This window comes from Typopeltis vanoorti, chromosome 3 (assembly GCF_054136105.1).
Source record: "Typopeltis vanoorti isolate ZY-2024b chromosome 3, IOZ_Tvanoo_1.0, whole genome shotgun sequence".
Classification (NCBI taxonomy): domain Eukaryota; kingdom Metazoa; phylum Arthropoda; class Arachnida; order Uropygi; family Thelyphonidae; genus Typopeltis; species Typopeltis vanoorti.
In genome coordinates, this window is record NC_143551.1 from 39,929,893 (window position 1) to 39,949,342 (window position 19,450).

Sequence of the window (19,450 nt, forward strand, 5' to 3'; positions counted from 1 at the left end):
TTTGATGAATGTGTAATTACCATTTTATCGAGATAAATGGGTGTGAAAGGAAGGGGAGAATGGCTGACAGCCAGACATCAAAAAAGTATATGGTGGAGCAGAATTCAGGAGCATTAGGATACCATGCTTCAGGGCTCTGTAATAGGACTGCTACAGTTTGCTGATGATGCAAAATTAGAAAGGCAATAGTAATAAGGGCGATGTAGAGGACCTGATCCTGAAGTATGATCTAAACAAATTTGCAGTAGGGATAAAGGATTATAGTTGTTAGTTTAATGTGGCAAAATTACAGTAAGTATGATGGATCCTGATAATGAAGTATGATTTAAATAAATTGGCAGTATGGACAAATGGCTGTTAGTCTAATGTGGCAAAATGTAAAGTGGCACACTTTGGGATGAAAAGATTAATACACTGATTTTGGGATGATGGTGGACAGAGAGTTGAAGTTCAGAGGGCATATTGCAAAAGCTAGTAAAACAGTTCAAAGGACTACTTGGGTGTTGAAGAACACACAACAGGCAAAGATAGGGAAAATTATTATCCCTCTACAAAAGACTATGATATTTGAACTGTCTGTCCTATGTAGTGTAAATCATATGCTTAAACCAAAGTGAAAAACTTGATATTATTAATCTGCTCACCAGTGTACCAAAAATAGAAACCTTACAACTACTACAAGACCTATTTCCACTGGTTACTGTAGATCTCTTCAAACATTGCATTAATAGCACTTTCTTCAAATTCCAAGATGAATATTTTGAATGGAAGGAAGGATTAGCAATGGGCTCTTCTCTTTCTCCCTTGTTAGCAAATCTGTTCATGGAGTGATCTGAAGAGAAAGTCATTCACTACCATGTACAACCAAGAAACATGCCCTAAAGTATGGCTCAGATATGTCAACAAGGTGTTCATTTGGCTTGGCTCTTACCCAATTAGAAGAATTTCTCATGTATCTTAATATTTGTACTTGGATTAAATTCACTGTTGAATTGGAGGTAAACAGGTCTTTACCATTTTTAGACACACTTATTGAAGTATCTGAGCAGAACACACTCAATATTTTAGTGTACAGGAAGCCAACAAACATCAGATAATACTTGCATGTCATATGCCATTGCCACCTGGTGCAAAAAACTACATATTACTCATTCCCTATGTGATACAGCTTACAAAATCTCTAATCGCCTGAAACTTCCCCCACGCATCTCTCAAAACAATCTAGTGTCGACAAGATCAACTGTACATGTGGTTTACACTACATGGAACAGACACGCAAGTTGGGAGAAGTCTGAACACATCAAGGATGTAAAGAATGAAAAGAAAATACAAACCAGCACTGGCAGCACATACAACTGAAACCAAATATCAAGTATTATGACAACAAACCAAAATACTCCACACAGATTACAGTTTTTTTTTTCTTAAGAGCATTCAAAAAATAAGCTGAAATGATCAAACACCCATCAGAGTAATTATTTGGGATTGATTTCCTCATCCCCAGTAACTGAACCAGTAAAGTAGCAATTCTCCACCATATATTTCATCCTGTTATGCTCCACTTCACACCAGAATACCTCAACCTCACTGCTACATGGGACCCTTATTACTATTACTCAAGTTTTATATATATATATAAATTTCTTTGGTATCTTTAACATATATATATATATATGGTCCACACATGAAAGGCCACATGACCTATAGCACATTAATGCCATGTATGGGCAAGAGGAATAGAAGGAGGAATCTGTTCACAGTCATCTAATTAATACTCCACTCTCCTCTTCTATCTGTTCTTCCTAAAAATACTGTACACTTTACACTTGATCACAATTACAACATTTGACTCTGTTAGCTAGATTTCACTAATGCTACTAACCATAACCACATTCATCAAGCAACAAACTTAACCCCCTTTGTTCTTGATGCTCCTGGCAATTGTGTATAACAAGTGACCACTTTTTTTTTTTTTTTCTTATACTTACATCTGCAGTCTTAGTTGAGCAACACTTTCTTTTCCCCTCCCAGATACATTCAACAAGTCTAAAAGCAAAGCATACATTTCCACACCTTCAGCAGACACATAGCCATGCTGAATGACATTCACAAACTATAGCTGAACTTACACACACATTCTCACCAATTCCTTCAATGATGATATAGTTTCCTTGACTCTCTGCATTAGGTCTCATTTCAATAAGTAATTTTCCCATGCTCCTGATGCAAAATCCATTCAAGTGCAGACCATTCCTCTTATATAAGTCTTTTCTACTACCAAATTCACTTCACACATCAAAAACTCACACCATTTCTTCTACACAGCCTGCTCAGTGAATCATTTACCATAGTCCTCAGTTTTAACTAGGTACTATCATGCTGTCATGTGTAAAAAACCAATAATTTTCACTGTCTCACTTTACTTTCACACTTTTCAAAAAGCCTTTTCCTATCCTCTCTGAGTGTATTTGTCCATACTTAAATCATTAATTCCAACAAGCACTACTATCTCTTTTATTTTTCTTATCTGTCTCTCTACTACATTTTTCACATCTTTAATTTTTGTCCAGGGAAAGTTTGAAGTAGTGACATCACTGGCAAGTACAAATTTCATATTACTCCTTTTTTTTCTTCTTCTTCTTATATTCTAATAGCCTTATCTTGTTGTTATTATTATTATTATTATTACCAACTTCTGTCCTTTTCTGGCTTTGCTTGTTCTAATTATTATTCTTATCCTATCCAATCATCTTTAAATTTTTCTCACATTTTCTAATTTGCTGTTCAATTGCTGAATAATATATATTATTCAAAATTAAGTGGATATTGAATACCACATTATTTCTTAGCCGAATAAGAAATTCAAAGATAGGAAATCTAATCTAAGAGTTTCATGCCGAATACAGAAAACTATATAAAGTTCGATGGGTCCAAGCATAAGCCAAAGCCTGGCAGTGTAATGCTAGGGCGACTTGTAGTAAATACTAAGAACATACTAATAAGTAAATAATAAGAAAATACTAAGAACAGTGATTGGAGCAAGCTCCAATCACTGTTCTTAGTATTTTCCCATAATGTAAAACACAGCTCCTAGGAGAAGTCAAAACCAGTCTGGGTAGTGACCTTCTCTCATAATTTAGAACAGTAATACTTCTACATTATGAGAGAAGGTCACTACCAGACCGGTTTTGACTTTTTTGAGGTCTCATCAGTGAGTAGGTAGACCTAGATGTAATACTAAGGTTTCGATAGTCTGGGATTGATTATGGATCAGAGCTTATTTCTTTACTGTATGAGTTGCCAAAAGGTGCACAAATACAATTACTGAAAATAAGAGCCAACGGGCTTCACTTGGGCAAAGTACAATTATTCAAAATGAAGTGGATATTGAATACCAAATTATTTCTTAGCCGAATAATGATGTGATCAGAGCTTGCTCCACCTTTACTATGAGTCGCCCTAGCTTTTCTGTATTCGGCATGAAACTCTTAGATTATATTTCCTATCTTTGAGTTTCTTATTCGGCTAAGAATTAATGTGGTATTCAATATCCGCTTAATTTTGAATAATTATACTTTGACGAAGTGAAGCCTGTTGGCTCTTATTTTCAGTAATTGTATTTGTGCACCTTTTGGCAACTCGTACAGTAAAGAAATAAGCTCTGACTATTGAAATCTTAAGTGATCAGGGCTTGCTCCACCTTTACTACGAGTCGCCCTAGCATTGCACTGCCAGGTGTGTTGGCTTATGCTTGGACTCGCCGAACTTTATATAGTTTTCTGTATTCGGCATGAAACTCTTAGATTACATTTTCCTATCTTTGAGTTTCTTATTCGGCTAAGAAATAATGTGGTATTCAATATCCACTTAATTTTGAATAATTATACTTTGCTGAAGTGAAGCCTGTTGGCTCTTATTTTCAGTAATTGTATTTGTGCACCTTTTGGCAACTCGTACAGTAAAGAAATAAGCTCTGACTATTGAAACCTTAGTATTACATCTAGGTCTACCTACTCACTGATGAGACCTCAAGAAACGTTGAAACCAGTGCGGGTCTGGCTCTGATGATTTGAGAGACTCTGCTTGGGGGTAGGTTTTTGCCTGTCTCTGAGTGAGGCCACTGCTGAGATTATGGCTCTGCTTGGTGGTAGGGTGAGCCTGCCACCAGGTAGAGCCAATGCTGAGAAGTTCTTCTCGATGATGGGGTGAGCTTGTCACTGAGTGGAACAACACTGAGTTGGGCGATCTTTCGGGATCGTCTTATTTTTAGAGCCCACTTCACCTATACAAAGGTTGAAACCGGTCTGAGTATTGACCTCTCATAATGTAGAACAGTAATACATCTCCTAGGAGCTGCATTTTACATTATGAGACAATACTAAGAACAGTGATCGGATCTTGCTCCACCTTTACTATGAGTTGCCCTAGCATTGCACTACCAGGTGTGTTGGCTTACACTCGGACTCGCCGAACTTTATATAGTTTCTGTGTTCAGCATGAAACTCTTAGATTAGATTTCCTATCTTTGAGTTTCTTATTCGGCTAAGAAATAATGTGGTATTCAATATCCACTTAATTTTGAATAATTTTACTTTGTCGAAGTGAAGCCTGTTGGCTCTTATTTTCAGTAGCTGAATAATATGTTTTAATTGGGATAATTGAAATGTCAGGCTATCCTTGCTTATATTACAAACATCAATACTGCAATGCTCCTCCTCCTCATTGGGACAAAGAGTCTCTTCTGTGGCACTTTCATTTTGATACCACTTTAATGTGATGAGTTTTTGGTACCATTTTAAACTAACAACATTTCTACAATTATATAGTAAAACCTCATTTTACAAACTTAATTCATTCCAGAAAACTGTTCATACAACAAAAAGTTCGTAATGAAAAACTATTTTCACCATAGTAATTAACGTAAAATAATTAATCCGTTCCACATGAAAAATTTTCACCTATTATCATAATTAAAATAAAAAAATAAAATAAAAATAAGAATGTAACATGAACCTTACCTCTACTGAAGATATATGGGGAGGAGAGATGAAATTATTGTTTTGAAGGTGAGTCACCCTCCATAAAAATGTCAGGTAACTGCCCCTGATGTGTCACATCTCTTTTATGTCTTTTTGTGAGTGGACTAGATAATAATTCTTTAGCTTTGATTACAAACTTATCTAGAGTTGTCTGGGTTGGTCTTGTTCTTAAATTTTTCTAAAATGTGCAATGATATTATCATTAAACATGTTACACTGTTATTAACCATAGATACATCAGGGTGCCACTTTTCTACAGTTGTTTGGATTTTTTCCCAATGAAAACACAGTTCCTTAATTTCAGCAGTGGAAATAGTTCCCTTGCTGGGCCCCCCCCTCCTCCTCTGAAAAAAGTTCCTTAACAACTTGCTCATGCTGTTCCTTTTGAAGTTCTTTCAGCTCCTTGGTGGTAAGTTCTCTTTGATGATCTTCCACCAACTCTTCTACATCAGCACCGTCCACTTCTAATCACATGGATCTGCCCAGACACACAATTTCATCAACTACAGATTCTGCTGGCTCTGCAGGAAAAGCTTCAAAATCTTGTGCCTGTCACACACTCAGGCCATAATTTTTTCCAGGCTTAGTTCATAGTTTTCAAAGAAACTCCTCCTGCCCCCCCATGCTTTATTTATACGCCTCATACAATGAAGATGTTAAAGTTCTTTTTCCAAAAGTCCCTCAGGGTCAGTTGTGTCATATGTCACTTTGAAGCACTTTTGAAACAAAGCCTTTGTATAAAATTTTTTGAAATTGGAAATGACTTGCTGATCCATGGATTGGATAAAAGGGAGTGGTACCAGGAGGTAGAAATTTTACTTTTATAAAGTTATGCTTGCCCAAATCATCCTCCAAGCCTGGGGGGGGGTGGGGGGCAGGAGCATTGTCCAGCAGAAGAAGTGCTTTCAAAGCTAGATTGTTCTTTTCAAGGTAGTTTTTTACACCAGGAACAAATGCTTTGTGGATCCACTCTATATAAAACTGTCTGTAACATGAACCTTACCTCTACTGAAGATATATCGGGAGGAGGGAGGAATTAGAGGGAGGATGTGACAATAATTTCACAAATTATTGCCACATCACATCTAGTTTACTTTTTATTACATTGTTTGATTTAAACACTCCGGGATTTTCTGAAACACTAACAAAGGCTTAATTTTATAGTCACCACTAGCATTACCGTACAACAAAAGAGTTAACCGTTCCTTCATCAGTTTGTGTTCTAGCAGTGCTTTCTCTTCATGTATGATATAAGTTCGCTTAGGCATCTTTTTCAAGAAAAGTACGTACTGTCTTGTCACACTTGCTGAGGAATAAATCCCTTCATCCCTACATAAGTTTTAGATTCATCTACAAATTGTTTAGCAGCCTCTTTGTTAGCACTGGCAGTCTCTCCATGCTTTACTACACTATGGATTTCTCTTTTTAAAATGCTCAAACCATCCCCTACTAGCTTTAAAATTGTCACTGTCAGCACTAGATCCCAACAAGGTTGAACACTTAAGGTCACTATGTAGTTGCTTAGCTTTTTCACAAATTATTGCCTTTGAAATACTGTCACCTGCCATTTGTTTATTGTTAATTCATGCTAACAAAAGTTTCTCCATTTCCTCAACAGCCTGAAATCTTTTAGGATATAAAGTTTTCACTCCTTTCACCACATCAGCCTTTATAATCACATCTCTATTTTTAATAATAGTACAGATTGTAAATTTTGCAATGTTATAATCTTTAGAAAGTTTGGAAATATAAGTTCCATTTTCCCATTTCGCTATAGTTCTTTCTTGAGTTCAATAGTTGCTCTGGGTACTCTCTTTTTTCTGTTTATTTTCATCACTGCATTTTTTAGGAGTCATATTAACTAATTATTAATAAACACCACAACACAACTGAAAAAAAAAAATTTGAATTAGAGAGTAAATTTATCAAAATTATGATATACACTAAAAAGTGGATTCAGAGCATTTGAACAGAACCAAACACACTGATGCAAACCAATCAACAACTGCAGAGATAATGCCAGCTCACATAAGCATCGGTGTGTTCATAAAACAAACAACATTCGCCAATCAGTACAATTCTTTTTCAATGGAAAAGTTCGTAAAACGATCTGTTCATAATTGGAGGCATTCGTATAAGGAGGTTTTACTGTATTATACTATATGCACTAAATACAATATATCCACTAAAAAGTTATGATAATATACTCACAACACACCAATTAATCTAAAAAAAACAATCAATTAAAAAAAATGACCACTCTTACATGAGATCAGCAATGATATGGCTATGCTCGATATAGTCCATATCACAATAAAGATAACATAGCAGAAACTTATAATTTACAAGAAAGGACATGATAGAAACTTATAAGCTAATTATGGAGTTCTATAAGATTAATAATTTAGCTGTATAATACTGGTACCAGACATCTGGGATTTAGATGATCAAATTATATTATTACTGGCTTAACCAAAAAAACATGATGGAACAACATAATAAGGCACACACTGTTTTCATCAAGGAACCAGAGCAAACAGGTAAAAAATCAGCTAATGGAACAAATCCCAACTCCGTATCACCAGAGTTTAAGATTGACAATATCAACTAGCAAAAGAACTGGATAAGTATCACATTGACATTGAGAGGCAGTTCAAAAACAGACAGACAAAAACTAGTAAGATTTTTTAATCAATAAATACAGGATGTTATATTCAGGCAATAACAATGAGGGAAAAGAAGGAGTTGCTGTAGCACACCAAATATGAAGGATGTTCTTGATATAATGATGTGGGCAAATACCAAATTGGGGAACAAGAAAATGAGACTTATTTTTTGTACCTGTGGTTCCACAGAAATTTCTTCTAAGGAAGAAGTGAAGGAATTTTTAAGCCATTAGAGATGGCAGCTAGCACAATAAAAAAGAAAAAGTAGATGCTTTTTAAAAACCTAAACAGTAGAATAGGAAATGAGTCTGGACACACAAAAATGCTTGGGAAAATTTGGAGAAAAGAGCAAAGCTAATAATAATATTGAGTATGTACTGGAGATCTTTTCAGAGACATGGGCTAGTCATTAGAAACACCATGTTCTAACATAAAGATGTGTAAAAATTCACATGGGGAGAGAAGATGCAAGAAATAAGAAAAGTATTGACTATGTTATTATTGATAGTCATACCTTCATGCTGGTTCAGGACACAAGAATGTATACAGAGAATTGAAATTGAAAGTGATTACCATTTAGTTTTGAGCAGGATAAAATTGAATACCATATTGAAAAGAAAAGTGTAAGAAAGATGTCAAAAGAATCAAAGTTGAGCAGCTTTCAGAGGTGATGTAGACTCAAATACACAAATATTATTCAAGAAAAAATTAAACAGCTTGAAAATAAGAATTAAACTTTGGATATTCATTAGCAAACCACAAAGAACATATTGAATGATTCAGAAAGAAAAGCATGTGATGAAAACAGAAAGGATATCTGCAAGGACAGAAAATTCAGAAGTTGGTGGTGGACTCAAGAAGTTAAAGAAGAAGTCAAACAAAAGAATAAAGCATATTAAAAGTTCCTGGAAAATAAGTCAACTTGTGTTCTGAAAGAATATAGAGAAAAAAAGTAAGGAAGTGAAGCAATGTGTAAAGCTAGCTAAACAAACATCATTGGAATACTTTCATAATAACGTAGAATAATAAAGACGATATTCATTCCTGACTACATTCAAGAGGAATGTGGTCAGGTATAGATATATATATATATATATATATCCATACCTGACTACATTCCTCTTGAATGTCGTCAGGAATGAATATCGTCTTTATTATTCTACGTTATTAGGATATGAATAAAATGGACATATGAATAAAATGAATAAAATGGACATGTATATATATATATATACATATATATATATATATATATATATATACATTCATACCTGATGTAGAAAGGCTGGAATAGATGATATTTTCAACTAGATATGCTCAAATATGGAGGTATAAAAGTTTTACAGTGACTATGGTGCATAATTCAGAAGGTCTGGTCAGAGGGCCAAATTCCAGATGATTGGAGTAGAGCTCTCATAGTACCTATCTATAAAAAGGGAAACAAAACTGAATGTACAAGTTACGGAGGTATTTCCCTATCAAGTGTTACTGGTAAGATTTATGCAAGTATACTTATGGGACCTTTAAGAAGTGTTGTGGAATGAAAGCTTGGAGAAGAACAAGCTGGATTCAAGGCATAGAGATGTTATTAGGATAAGATTTTCACTTTAAGAAAAACAGTCGAGAAATCTTGAGAATATACAAGGATCTGTATTTAAGTTTTGTAGATTTTGAGAAAGGCATATTACAAGATGGCAAGAGAAAAGTTCAAAATGCTACAGTTATGTGGTGTAAATGAGACATCATATCAAGCTATATACATATACGAGAGGGGTCTGGAAAGTTCTGATAACATGTAGAACATAAATGATATTAAAACAACTGATATAACACAAGAGAGAACATACTAGTAGCAGAGTTATAAAGGCAACTTATGTTCTTATATCCTTGTTTGTTCATTCTTGTGGTTATATCAGTTGCTTTAATATCATTTTTATTCTGGGTGCTTATCAGAACTTTCCAGACCCCCTCCCTAGTATGCGTGTGTGTGTGTATATCAGTGGTATTGCGTGCTCATTTCGGTTGGGTGTGCTGCCATGTGGATTATGCAACCCGCGCTACAAATTTCACATCAATCTGACAGTATGCATGGGTGTGCGCATCTGCAGAAAATTTTCTGGGGGGGGGGCTAAGCTTGGAGACAAATAATTACATCAATAAATGTTTATAATTACTGATTTAATTAAACAATTACATCAATAAACGTCTTTTAGCTTTTTTTTTTTTTTTGGATGTAATTATTTGTCGATGTAAACTATAAATACATTATTTTCATTTTGCATCTATTTTAATGATCTTTAATTCTTGGGGAAAAAAGGTATTCCGAATTAATAGTTTTTAGCACAATTTCATATATAAAAAAAAATTATATATGTTTTATGGCATATTTTATTAAAAATCAACTAATTAATTAATCCTAAATTAAATTATTTCAGTTTAAAAGCAAAAAAAATCATAAAACTAACAAGTAAAATAATATTAAATTACATACACTTACCTTTTAAAAATGTATTTTTCTGTTTAAATTTGTTTCACTATAAATTTACAATTCACACTTCATCAGTAACTCACTAGACACAGAGGGCAAACTAACTGGTCACTGTTCACAAATCATAAAAAGATGAACCCAAAACAGCAACATGTGTTTTATTGCTGTTCTATGGCTACTGGCCAACCCAATAATAAAATTTTAAGACAGACAAAGCGTTTCCAGGGTCAAGGATGTAAGATTACATATCTCAATCAATTTTATTATAATTTGTGGAATTTTTTAATCGATCCCAGGGGGAAATGCCCCCCCCCCTGCAGACGCCCATGACCATGTGATTGCATTTTATCAATGTATGAAAATTTTGAGAGAGCATAGCGCATCAGCACTCATCTTAATTGGCCCAATGCAATTAATTCCAGGATAACTTTGAATACTTCTGCGTAGGGTGGGGAACAATCTGTTTTAGGATTTATTAGAAAACAACAATGAAGGAGAATGCTATATTTGGTTGGTATGTTTGAAATACTCAAAGATGAAAATATGTGAACATCATTTATAAGAAATGTGAGAATTGGAAAGAATAAGTATGAATAGAAACACTTTTATTAATGGTAAAGAATAATTAATAATTATCATTTGTGATATGTGTGTCCTATAAGTTGCTGGGTAGAGCGAATAGCACGATCCTATAAATTCTAAACATGAATAAGTGAATTTATGATGGCATAATTAAAAAAAAAAATACTTTATGAAGAGAGAGAGAGTATTGCAGAAATAAATAAGGTTTGATGGAGCAGCAAATCATCTTGTAAAATTTGTTGCACGTGTTATGTGTATTTCTCTGGTTTGTGTATATTTCTCTCCATTTTCTGAGAATTTTATTTTGTTTACTGATACTCAGTATACATAACATCCGATCATTATCGGAATTATCCCCACTTTCGGGAATCCGAAATTCATTAGTTTTTTATTTTTTAATTTTTTATTTTTATTTTAGTATCAGCAGTTCTTCTGTCTTATCAATCACATATGCTAGTATTTTATTGTAGATCAACAACATCTTATAATACACAGAATATTCATTTTTATTCAGGAATAGATATTTTTTACTGTCTGTTGTTTCCGAAGACTAGAATAAAAATGTCTCTATATAACGTTAAAAAACTCTGCAACCTCAACAGATGCTATACTGCACAAGCAAAAGAAAAACAATTAGTATTTTTCTCCTAACATCCACTTTCAAATTTTCAGTTCCAGAAAACGTGCATAACAACTGTTTGTAATACAGCCATCGATTACACAAAACGCTCAACTCATGAAAAGTGACAACGTTCAATTGGATTGGTTGACACAATAACCAAACACAGATGCCAGGTGCTGAGTGAGCTCAAAATTTTAGCTCACCATCAGTGAACAGACGGCAGTATCATATTAAAAATGAGGATATTAGGAAACAACTTGACTGTTAACATTCAAGAAAGTGTTAGCAGAACCAATCTCAGGTGGCATGGTATGGTCACTTAAACAGAATGGGAGAAGAAAAGTTGGCAAAACAAGTGTTCTTTGCCAGGATGGTAAGGAAAAGAGGAAAAGACCCAGAGGAAAACCACAATCTAGGTGAATTTATGCAGTAAGAAGCGATTTAGAAGACAATCTTGACAGACAGCAGATTAAGTTGAAGGAATATTGTTGATAAGAAGTTAGCAATGACATAACCTTGTCATGTAATACTATCATAATATTTTGTACACACATTGAGGATACTTATCAGGAATTTGATGATGATGATAAGATCTGTGGGAAAGAAAATTTTCAATAAATGACAAGCAGGAAGAGAACAAGGAGGACACATCTAGAAGGTGATAAGAAATATGATTATAAAAGGTGTTTAGATTTTTTTTTTCCTCGAGAGTGGTGAATGACTGTACTGAATTACCAGAGGTGATTGTAGGTGTTCTGACAATGAATGAGTTTGAGAAGTATGATAGGTATTGTGTGAATAATGGTTAATGTGGGCCTCCTGGAATGAGTCTTCTGACTTCTTGGAGATGTCTGTATAATAATAATAATCATAATGATGTTCACTTACAGAACCTTGTTCTTGCCCAATAGCTGCATTGACTACTCCCTTTAGTATATATTCATGAGGCACAGCTGGTTCTAGATCCTTAATAAGGTTATATGCTTCCTGAACATCATCTAAAAAAAATTTAAAAAAATGATCTTCAAGGTTAAATAAACAGTAAACAGTATATGGCACTATACTGAAATCTATATAATCAGTAATTTTCATTGTATACATTTAAGTGATTTAAGTACATTTAATCTAAAATTTATCTCATTCCATCCTACCAGATGAATATAGCTCTTAAATAAATAACTTCACATTCTTTAATTTGGATTATGTTATGCTGGATCTTTAATTCAAATTTCTGTCAGGTATCTTCTCCTTTCAGGAGATTGACTACCACGTGTCTTCACCATGTCCTATTCTGCGCTTCTCTGCTGCATTCCTTATACATTCCTCAATTCAAATTAATTAATAGTAATGTAACATTACTATTCACTTATGATATAATTGTGAGCTTTGACATTATGTTGCTGTTCCTTCTCTAATATACCTTTACAGGATACTCTTACACACAATTAAGAAGAAAATTTGTTCCTATCATTATCAGAAATATATAACAGATTTTGTTATATAATCTAGCTGTTTCCATACAGAGGAATATTTTATCAACAAGGAAGGAACAACCATGTGTACTTTCAGACACTGCAGTATCATTATTAGAGTATCACAAATATAAAGAATGCTGAGAATGATCTAAGTCCCTAACAATATACAATTATGTCACATCCCAACAAGAGGGTGGAGTCTTGTCACAAAGCCACAGAAGTATTTTCATTGATAAGTTTGAATTTTTGAGATCAGAAACTCAGCAACTTAACTTTTAAAAATATTTTGAAAGATTGAAGTCTGTCGAATGTAAATATAATGCAGTTACATAAATTTTAATTATAATTATTATACTGAAGTCACAAAAACAGAAACAGATTTATATTGAATTTTTTTCATTTGTGACATGACATGGAAGAGGAGGGGGAATAGGAGATCGAACACTCTTGTGAAAAGCAGGAAGGGAATTCCAAAACTCTTGAAAAGAAAAGGTAACATCATTTAAGGTTTACTTATAATTGACAATACATCATAATTAGATTTAATCATAAACCATATCAAGTGTACATGTGATTTAGATGGATTAATACAGACTAAACAGTTATATGGACTAAACATTTGTGTGTGAAACTGAGATATCTGTTTACTGTATATTGTGTAATGTCTCAAGTTTTAATAAACTTAACATCCATTCTGTATATGTTTTTTTTTTTTTTTTTTTTTTTACTTGGTCAGGAAGTAAAGTATACTTACAAGAAATTATATTCTTGTTTTTATCCTATACCCAATCATGAGAAAAAAGTCTGAATGTAAAGTAACCTTCACAACTAGGCTACTTCCTAATGTGAAGTCATCTGCCACCTTACACAAAACAACCAAGTTTTGAAGTTGCTTCATATGCAAACTTGTATTTACTCACACTTGGGTAATGGGATTAAAAACAATAATATAATTTCTCATAAGTACAATTTAAATTGCATTCATTTATGCACAGAGTACAAGTTTCTGTTCCGCGCATTTAGACATCCATTCAGGTGTGATATATTTTTTTTATCTGAACTAATTCAGAAGGAGACATGTTTCAGTTATTGAATACACGTGTATTTTGAAAATGACTCCACTTTTCCTGCATATGAAAGACATGTTGTACACTACTATTGTTTACAGAGCTGGTTTAAGATCATAGGTTCACTTTTGAGTAATTATAATAAAGAAAATGATAATAAAATTATGTAAATCTTATCATCATTATGTAAAGCAGCATAAGCTAAATTGCTATCTGAGAGTGCAATAAGTTTATATTTAGTCTTCTTTACTGGAAAAAAAAAAAAATTTATATATATATATTTTTAATCTATCTATCTATATAGATAGATGCTCCCAAAGTGAAATAAGTAATTACTTCACTTGTGAAACGTTCAAAAATAAACTGTAATCAGAAATATCATGTCGTTAACAACCAACTAGATAGCATACCCTCTTCCACCAATGAGCTGTGGATTTGAAACTTGCAATGGGCACATATTTCTAATTGTTTTCAGGTAAGAGATGAATTTCTTTGTCTGATGTTAGATCATAGCACTGCTTATTGGAGGCCTGAAGTGGCTTGAGTGGTTTCCATGTTTTGTCATGAAATTTGAGCAGGATTTCCGAACCAGTTAAATTGAATAAAATTTACAATGAAACAGAAATTAGAAAACTCACCGATCAATAAATGTATTACTTTCATTAGGTTCTAGTCTCTCAAAATATTATGAAAATCTAAACAAATAATACATAAATACATAAAAAAACTATATTTTGTGAAATTTATCTTGTACTGCATTTACTTTTTATATATTGGTATCAATGCAATATCATTTCAATTTTCTAGCAAATAATGTTTTCAGCAAAATTTTTTTGCGATGAATAATTCCCATGATGAATTTTCCTCTTGATGAATTTTCTACATGATAAATTTTCCCCGTGATGAATTGTCAGCACCGAGATTAACAGTCGGCAATGAACTATCTGTGAACCCAATCTATTACTTTCCTCAGTATAAGATATATTAACTTCTTAGATTTAAGTCATAAACCACATGATCTGTGTTCAGATGATATACCGATTACACATAAATGAATGCTGTTTTTTCCCCATCTCCAGAAGCAATTCGCTTCTGATGTGCATGTGTGTGTATGAGAGAGAGATTTGAAAGACATCACATTTCTTTTATGTGTGTGTGTGTGTACATTTTTTTAAAAAAAGTGTTTTCTAACATTAATTATAATTATGTTATAATTAATTATAAATTCCTGGAACATGTATGGAGATATAACGAATGAATTTTAACATATTGAAGGAAAGATACAAGAGAAAAGCAGAAGAGGATAATAAAAATATACATTCTTAGAGGAAGCATTTAGATTAAGTGGAAGAGGCTATAAACTGCTAAAGAGAAAAGTTAGGAATAGGATGATGTGGAAGACAAACTATCTGTAGTGACAGGGACTGTCCCTTATGATGATGATGATTTTATTAGAAGACCAGATTACATCAATCTGTTTACTTACTGATCACAAAGAGAAAAATCAAGGTCATGTGGGAAAAATTTGGATCTTGCAATAAAGAATCATAATCATAATCATTATCATATCATTATCATATCATATCATATCATATCATATCATATCATATCATTCTTGTAGATATGCTTATATGTTGGTAGCACATGACTATTAAATTATTTCAGGAAATTACAATGTATACTAAATATTAATTAAAAGAAAACTTTAATCAATACTTCCTATATTTGGCAATGTTACATTGCCATCTTCATGGGAACATAAAAATATGATACGTGCATGCAGGCACTAGCAACGAGCAAATGAAGCCGAAGAGAGTAACTAACATTGTTCCTAGAGTCCTCAAGGTGCCCTCTTGAAGGCTAAATTGGACTGTCTTGGCTGTTGGGCTGATGTTCTCATGATGCAAGCTTCCCAAATTTGGGGCAGTCTCATGCACCCAAATTTGATGAGCTTTGGGAAATTTTTTAGAACTGAGGCTGATTCCATGAACAGTTTTTCATATTTATATTTGCTGCGGTGTAGTAAAGTGGCTTTCTTCTATTGTATTCTGTGGCAAGTATCCAGAGCATGGTCAGCAAACCAGATGTAGTCTTTGTGTTCGGTTATCCTGATGTTAGCTGTCCTGCCTGTTTGGCCATAGTAGGACAGTTTACAGCTGCAAGGGACCTGGTATACTCCAGGTGGGCTAGGGGGAAGTGGCTGGTCTTTGATGGAGTGGATAAGGGATGCCAATTTCTTATATGGTTTGTAACAGGTCGTCAGGTCATATTTCTTTAAGATTTTGGTTAACTTTTCAGAGGTACCCAGTATGTAAGGAATGGTGATAGATTTAGTGTAATCTTTGTTATGAGGGGGGGGGTTGTGGTTAACTGGTTTAAATATTTTTTGGGGATTCTAGCCATTGGCTAAGGTGTTAAGGATGTGGTTTGGTTCAATGGTTAGGGCATTGTCATCTGAACAGATTAATTTTGCCCTGTTATATAGGGTTTTTATAACCCCATATTGTTGTGGGGGGGGGATTGCTGGTGAATGTATTTGTCTGTATGAGTTGGTTTTCTTTAAACAGAGAAAGCCAAGCAAGCCTGAAGGATCATTGGCTTTCTCTGTTTACAGAAAACCAACCCATACAGGCAGATACATTCACCAGCAATCCTATCACCAGTATACCTCACTTACCAGTATAAAAGGAGGCATGGAGCTGTGTATTGTTCAGTGATAAGAAGTACGAGCAGAATGAGTAGGTCAAGAGAGCTCACTGATTTTGAACATGGACTAGTTATTAGTTGCCACATCAGTAAGAAATCTGTCAGAAACATTTCAACCCTCCTCAAGTTGTTGAAGTCAACAGTTGGGGAAGTGATTGTGAAGTGGAAACATGAAGGCACAACCACAACAAAACACAGTCAGGTAGGCCGCTTTTAATGACAGACAGGGACTGTGAAGCGTTGAAGAAGGCTGTTCATGGAAATCACAGACATCGACTGAATCAATTACCCAGGAGTTCTGCAGTGTGCTATTAACTGTCCAGCCAGCATCATGACTGTGCATCGAGAGTTAAGAGGAATGGGGTTCCATGGTTGAGCAGCTGCCCATAAACCAAACATTTCTCCTGTGAATGCTATGCACCACCTGTAGTGGTGTAAAGAGCAATGCCACTGGACAGTGGACAACTGGAAACGTGTGATTTGGAGTGATGAATCATGCTTTGCCATGTGGCAGTCCGATGGAAAGGTCTGGGTGTGGCGAATGCCTGGAGAACGATTCCTGCATGCGTGTGGAGTACCGACAGTGAAATCTGGAGGAGGTGGCATTACACTGTGGGGGTGTGTTTCATGGAATGGACTTGGCCCTCTCATAACACTACACAGAAATCTAAATGCAGAAGGGTACAAGGACATTTTGACCCGTTGTGTACTGTCTACAGTAGATCAATTTGGTGATGACTATTGTCTGTATCAGCATGACAGTGCTACCTGCCATAAAGCAAAGTCTGTGAGGGAATCGTTTGTGTACAATAACATTCCAGAAATGGACTGGTCGGCCCATTTTTTTTTTTTTTTTTTTTTTTTATTACAGTAACAAAGTTATAAACATTCAGTATGATCACCATTAGTAATTCTCAAAACATCCAAGCAATAATCCAAATACCACCATGTGCACTGCAACATATTTTTCTATACCTTTTGACTGACTTTTTACATTGGCAATAGAATATACGTTAAACGTTAAAATAAATTCTTAATACACTTCCAATATTTCGGCAACGTCACGTTGCCATTATCACAGGAACTTAAATACAAGACATGTGCACGCAAGCACAACACAAAGTAAATGAGGAATGAAGCAGGAAGCTATTCTTTCTCCTAAAAGTCCTGATGGTGCCATCTAGTGGGCAATGTTTGGCCGATTGGGTTGAAGGACTTCTGATGTAGGTTTACCAAATTTGGGGCAGTCTCATGCAACCAAATTTGTTTAGGTTTGAATCGTTTCTTAGGGCTGAGGCTGATTCCATGAAAAGCCTTTCATATTTGAATTTACTACGGTGTATTATCATGGCTTTCTTCCACCGTATTCTATGGCAGGAATCCAGTGCATGATCTGCAAGACCAGAGTGGCTGTATTGGTGAAACCAGATGTAGTCCTTGTGTTCTGAAATTCTGATAATAGCTGTCCTGCCTGTTTGGCCAAAGTAGGACAGCTTACAGCTGCAAGGGACTTGGTATACACCAGGTAGGTCTTGGGGGAGGGGGAAGGTTGGTCTTTAGTGGAGCGGATAAGGGATGCCAATTTTTTATAAGGTCTGTAACAAGAAGTCATGTTTATATAGGATTTTTGTAATTTTTTTTCCAAGGTCCCTCGGATATAGGGAATGGTGATGGATTTAGAGTAATCCTTGTTATGGAGGAGAGGAAGGGGTTGTGGTTTATTGGTTTCAATATGTTTGGGATTTTTTTGAGGGGATAGCCATTGGCTGAGAAAGTGTTGAGAATGTGGTCTAGTTCTGTGGTTATGGCATTGTCATTTGAACAGATAAGTTTAGCCCTTAATATACATTAAAATGTAGTGTCTTAATGACTTCATATTGTTGTGAGGGGGGAGGGGGATTGTTGGTGAATGTATCTGCCTGTATGGGTGGGTTTTCTATAAACTGAGAAAACCAAGGTTCCATCAGGCTGGCGGGTGACTAGTGTGTCTAAAAAAGGAAGGCAGTTGTTTTTTTCTTCTTCCAGGGTGAACTTGATTCTGGGGTGTTGATTGTTTAAGTGTGTTAGGAAGGAGAGAAGTGCATCGGAGCCATGTGGCCAAATAGCGAACACATCATCAGCATAGCGAAGCCATATGGTTGGTTTTTGTGGGGCAGAGTTTAAGGCTTTCTCTTCAAAAGTCTCTATGTAAAAGTTGGCCAATGGTGGGGAGAGTGGAGAACCCATGGCTGTCACCCTCTATTTGTTTGTAGAATTTTTCTTGCCAAACAAAATAGCCCGAGTTCATTGAGAACTGAAATAAGGCTGTGATATCGGAATCCTTAGAGCTTGGATTAGCTCTAAGGATTCTTTGAGTGGGACATTTGTGAATAAGGAGGAGACATGAAAACTGACCATTACGTCAGTGTGTTTGAGTCTAAGATTTTCTATGCGGCTTTGAAGTGGGCTGAGTTTTTTATGTGTTAAGGTGTGTTGCCAGTATAATAGTGTGTAAGGGCTTTGGCCAAATGTTTAGCTAGTTTGTATGTGGGGGAACCAATGCCATCCACTATGGGACGTAATGGTACATTTTCTTTATGTATTTTTGGGAGTTCATATATATATATATATATATATATATATATATATACAGTGGGGGTATGGAGTTAAATGGTTTTAATTTGTTAGTGACTTCTACAGGCCAAGAAGTGACCTTCTTAAGGAGCCTGTGGAGTTTTCTAATTTGTGAGTTGGTTAAATTGTACTCGATAGGGAAGTAAGTAGCCTGATCTAACAATAGAGCATTCAGCTTACCTGTGTAATAAA

General features: G+C 34.8%; 1 protein-coding gene across 1 annotated transcript in view; it reads right to left on the reverse strand.

The window, feature by feature from the left end:
- Ttc26 (tetratricopeptide repeat domain 26) overlaps positions 1–19,450 on the reverse strand; it is a 337,099-nt gene that overhangs the window by 163,445 nt on the left and 154,204 nt on the right. The window contains exon 10 of the mRNA XM_090415574.1: positions 12,286–12,395. Within this exon, the coding sequence (XP_090271700.1) occupies positions 12,286–12,395 (110 nt within the window). The remainder of the gene's footprint in view (positions 1–12,285; positions 12,396–19,450) is intronic.